Consider the following 5,013-nt stretch of genomic DNA (forward strand, 5'->3'; position numbering starts at 1 on the left):
GGACATTATATCAAAAAGTTGTAAGAAAATAATCTGTAGAAAATTGAATGTAGTTTCTAAACTACTAGGCTTTATCAAGAGAAAAAAATAATTGATTGGTTAAAAGTTTGGATTTTAATGCAGTACTACAAAAATTTCATGACAAAAATTAAAAGTAGGTGTATGTCTAACCATCTTAATCAAAATGAAATAATAATATTTTTTTAATATAATTATAGATATAAAAAGTAGACTCATGCTTGGATGTGATGCATATTTATCGGTATTTTTATTCCAAATAAATAATTAAATATAAATTTTCTACAAAAACTTTTTCAAAAAAAAAAACTCTTGTGTCTGACCACTTTAACTAATAGAAAAATTTACCAAATTTTATTTTATTTTTATTTTTCTTATATTAGGTGAAGCATAGAATATGACAAAACTTTTAGATTTAAAAAATGTTATACCTCTTGAAAGTTATAGCTATTTCTCAATCAGTATGTCAATGAACACTTTACAATAATCATTATTAAAAATTAACTAATAAATACTTATCAAACTCAACATTTGACAATAATTATATCAATGAAATCTTGAGAGTGATTAAAAAAACCCTTTTTGTTTCATTCAATTTTGATCAAAATAACATTGTCAAATAGCTACCCAAAGTTTGATTGTCACTAAAACCCTCCTCATACACGTTTTTTGCATTGATCGGGTAGGCTTGGTAAATACTAGGCCTAATCGGATATCAGATATGGCCAGGTAAGTTCTCACACATTTTTGGAGGGAAATTTCAAAAGCGAAGTTTTTTTAAATTTTAAATTTTGAGTGAGACAAATTTAAAGGGAAATAAACTCAAGAGAATAACTTTAGACAATTTTAGAAAAAAATATATTTCATGAATGTGTGAACATTGAAATTGTGATTACTATTACATTATAGTAATATATATGATTATTATTACTAAATATAATATAGTTATAAATATAATATAGTGATATATATGATATATATTATTATTATTAAATATATATAGTAGTATTATATCACAAAATTTTTCTATATAATAATATATATTGTTATTACTATTATTAAATCTATAATCTAGTAACATATATGATTATTATTGTTATATAATCTAATAATATATTATTATTTTATTAAAATATACAATATAATATAATTATTAAATCTAATATGTCCCTAGGGGTCTTAGGAAACATAGAGAACCTGTTTGACCCATATGAAGGTGTTAGTGAACAGATTGTCCTCTGAGAAAACGTGTGCAAATTTAACCCTTAATGCCTAAGTGGAAGGACAGATCAACACCAACAGTTGGATAGGTTATCATGGAATTGATAACCTTCCTCTAAATTTTTATCGGATACAGCTCCCTGTATAAGATATTCAATGAATTAAATATGAGTGCTTTTACCAGAAAGCATGAAAGGATATCAAACATCTACCTATAAATACAATGTAGATGCGAAAACTTACACTACTGCATAAAAAGAGAATAAAGAACAGCAAAAGATGCAAAGTTCATTTGCTGAATGTTGCATTATGTAACAAGGATAAAATTGTCTTTCACCTTCTTGGGAGAATTAAAATCAGAGCCTCATAAGATATTTAGAAATGACAACATAATAAAGGAACAATGACATTGGACTATAACTTTTTCAGAGAAAACTGAAAATGACTCAAAGATTGAATTCAGTGGAAGAAAAAAACACATTATAGCCAAAGTTAAATGTATTTAACCTCTAGCCTCCCTTCCCTGACTGTAAAGGTTACAAAGCCTCTTTCACATATTACAATCCAACCATCATTCAAAGAAAATAGAAATTCTTTCCACCATATTACATCAGACATAAAAAATTTAACCCTATCTTAGACACACAATTCTGAAAAGAAAGGAACTATGCCCATACTCTGCTTCTCTCTGCCCCTCAGAAAGATAAAACTATTCTGTCAAAATTTCTTCCTTCCTTACCTGAAGCCCAAAGTCTGTAGTTTTGAAAGCCAGAAGAATTGGAACCCCCTTGGAGTAAACCCATCTCTTATTAATAACTCCCCCCTTTTGTTTTCCCATCAGTTTTTTATAACTGATTCTTGGAGGCCTTTTGATCTGCATCTTTTTACTTTCTTTGTGTCCATAAATAAAAACATCACCCATGTTAACAGGTGTGCATTTTACTAAATAGTTTATTCATTTTGCCTCTCTCCACATGATTTTAAAATAAAGCCCTATATTTTGTTTTTAGAGTATTATTAAGGCATCAGGGATAATTATAAAGCCTTTTATAAAGTAATATAATAATATTACTCATTGATTAAATGGAACTGGAATGTTAATAGATGCTCCATTTGAAAAGCTCACTGCCTTCTACTTTTGACTAATCACCACGTGGCTTCATTTTGAGTGTCTTTGGGTATTATAATAGACAACTATTATAGCTTCCTTCTATGTCAATGCCATGATGGATGTATTTGCTCTACAGCCTTCTAATTCACAGGTGTGTAAAATCCGCACTCCAATATCACCTTCGAACATGGATTGTGAGAATCTCGAATTGGATTAAAGTCCACAGTTGTCTACGCAAGCTGAATTGGATTCTAAACATCTGTTGATTATTGCTCATATTTCTTTGCGCACCCACGGGCATTCTTTTTAACTGCACATCTTCTTTTAAGATTAATGCCACTTTTTCTTGTGACAGGAAAAACACTAGAATTTTTTGTCAAAATTATCAACGCATTGCGAATATCCATGTATTTATTTGATTCTAAACATTGTATGAGCAAGCGTGTAACCCGTCCACTCCATTTCCAGTGTACTTTTATGTACTGTGCAAATGTAACCCGCTGGCTCTTTGGATATCTGTAATAAACGGCAAAGCCTGGCATGTTCCCACACTCACATTCATAAATAGACTCATCACTCTTCCAATAGTAGGCCATCTTCAATGTTTCATGCAAAAACCTGCCTAGCCTACCAGCTTCATAATCTATGCAGCAACATATCATGGGTGGTAATGTTTTGCATATAAGTACATTGATGTGGTTGACTATGTTAAAGAATGGTGTCCCTAGACAGTGCAGAGTGTGAACAAACTTAGCACAATACACTGCATCTGGCATGCTCAGAACACAATGTGGGAAGATACAATTCTGTAAGAATTTTATATTAATCTTTAAAGAGTCAGGGCAGGAAGTCAACCAAGAGTTCTTTTCTTGTACAAGTTGCTTATGTACAGCAGCAACATTCTGTTCTTGCCTCTGGAGCTCACTTGTTAGTCTATCCAAAACTTCTTGAATCCTTTCCTTTTCTTTCTTACGCTTAGCAATAGCAATATGTGAATCGTCTGACAACTCCTCAAGTTGTTTGAGAAAAGCGTGCTGTTTCGCAATCTCAGCTTCATATCGCCTTTTAGGAACATACAAATCATACAATGTAAGCCCCCAAAATGTGACATACAACTTTGGAGAGAGACTATTCCATGCTTTTGAAGGCAACATTGAATGAACTATTGTAAGAAGCTCTGACCACATGATGGGCTTCCGATGTGATCCGAGATCCAGAACCAATTCATGGGATACATTAAACTGCTCTAGTTCCTTATTCCCATGAGACAAATCTGCAGGCCAACAGGTTTCAGACCCTTTAGAAGGTCTAAATAAGCGCATGATTGGACGATATATTAAAAAGGCTATCTCAGGATCCAAGTGATACTTATGTGTAAGGTCATCCAATGTAGGTATCAGTTGTGCATATGCAAGAAGAGGTGTAACTGCACTGGTCAAGAACTCCACATACTGAAGCAATGTTCCATGGCATCTGTCAAACTGTTCACTGACAATTTCTATATGTGGTGCATCTGCTTTAATGACAACTATAGACCGGTGTTGGGCTATAAGCAATAGAAGAGGCACTGCCAGCTTTGGTTCATCTTTTGGAAGCAAGGACTCCCTTAATCTACTTGTAGATTTGATAAATGCCTTGTTATTTCTCACAAGCCCAAAAGATGTAGCTTGATATCGGAGTGCTTCCCCACTAGCCATTGCATCTAACTGTCCCTTATTCATTTTCTCTATATGTTGGACATTTGCCTTTTGATAGATCAGTTCCTGCAAGAGTACAAGTTTTGTAACCTCTCCCCTCTTTAGCTGATTTACCAAATATTGAAAAATGCCTCTTAGCTTCATTGATGGATATTTCTTCCACATTCAAAATATGCTGCCGTCGAGTTGAACGGAATCCTATGGCCACATGTGAAAAGAGAGTCTATGCGGATTTGAAGAAATTAATAGAGCTCGGATGTAAGTTGATAACCACCTTTATGCCTGTTGAGTTATTATGAATTAGAACTTTCCCAAACTTCTGAATTTGATCCTTTAAAAGGGACTGCATTCTTGAATTAATAAACTCACCCCTTGAATTAAATTTTGAACCTATGAAAACTATGATTAACTTCAAATGTAGATACCCAAATAGGTCTGAATTAGGAGAAGTTTATCAAGTCGTTTTGAATCCAATTTAAAATATCTGTCTAAAACAATGAGTTGTGACAAGAACTATGAATTGTTGAACTCAAATGAGTCAAAAATGAGTCTTTGAACCTTTGAAACTACTAAACTGATGAAAACTGATTATGAATTGTGAACTTTTCTGAGTTAACCATTCTACATTTTTGAACCCATTTGACCTACTTTGAACCACTTTGAACTACTTCAAACTTCAAATCGAAGTGGTTCAAACTCTACACTTGAAGTTCTAAAATCGTGTCCATATCAAGTGCTAACAGAAGGATTGTAATATGTCCCTATGGGTACTAGAACCCCTAGGGACATATGTCATCATGTAATGGGACAAAGGGGGTCATGGGGTGACCTACGACACCCTTTAACCCATTACATGACGACAAATGTCCCTAGGAGTCCTAGAACCCCCAAGGACATATTACAATCTTTTGTATGGGTTGAAGGAGATCAAAGGTCACCCAATGACCCTCTTTAACCCTTATGAAG

At 33.2% G+C, this 5,013-nt stretch overlaps 1 protein-coding gene across 1 annotated transcript; it reads right to left on the reverse strand.

Moving 5' to 3' along the window:
* Positions 1 to 2,616: 2,616 nt before the first annotated feature.
* On the reverse strand, positions 2,617 to 4,071 carry LOC149560161 (THO complex subunit 2-like). The gene has a single exon (XM_089827571.1). The coding sequence runs from the start codon at positions 4,069 to 4,071 to the stop codon at positions 2,617 to 2,619; it is 1,455 nt and encodes a 484-aa protein (XP_089683697.1).
* Between the last annotated feature and the right edge of the window lie 942 nt (positions 4,072 to 5,013).

This window comes from Cupressus sempervirens, chromosome 4 (genome assembly GCF_028749045.1).
Source record: "Cupressus sempervirens isolate cs-2001-9-10 chromosome 4, ASM2874904v1, whole genome shotgun sequence".
NCBI classification, from domain to species: domain Eukaryota; kingdom Viridiplantae; phylum Streptophyta; class Pinopsida; order Cupressales; family Cupressaceae; genus Cupressus; species Cupressus sempervirens.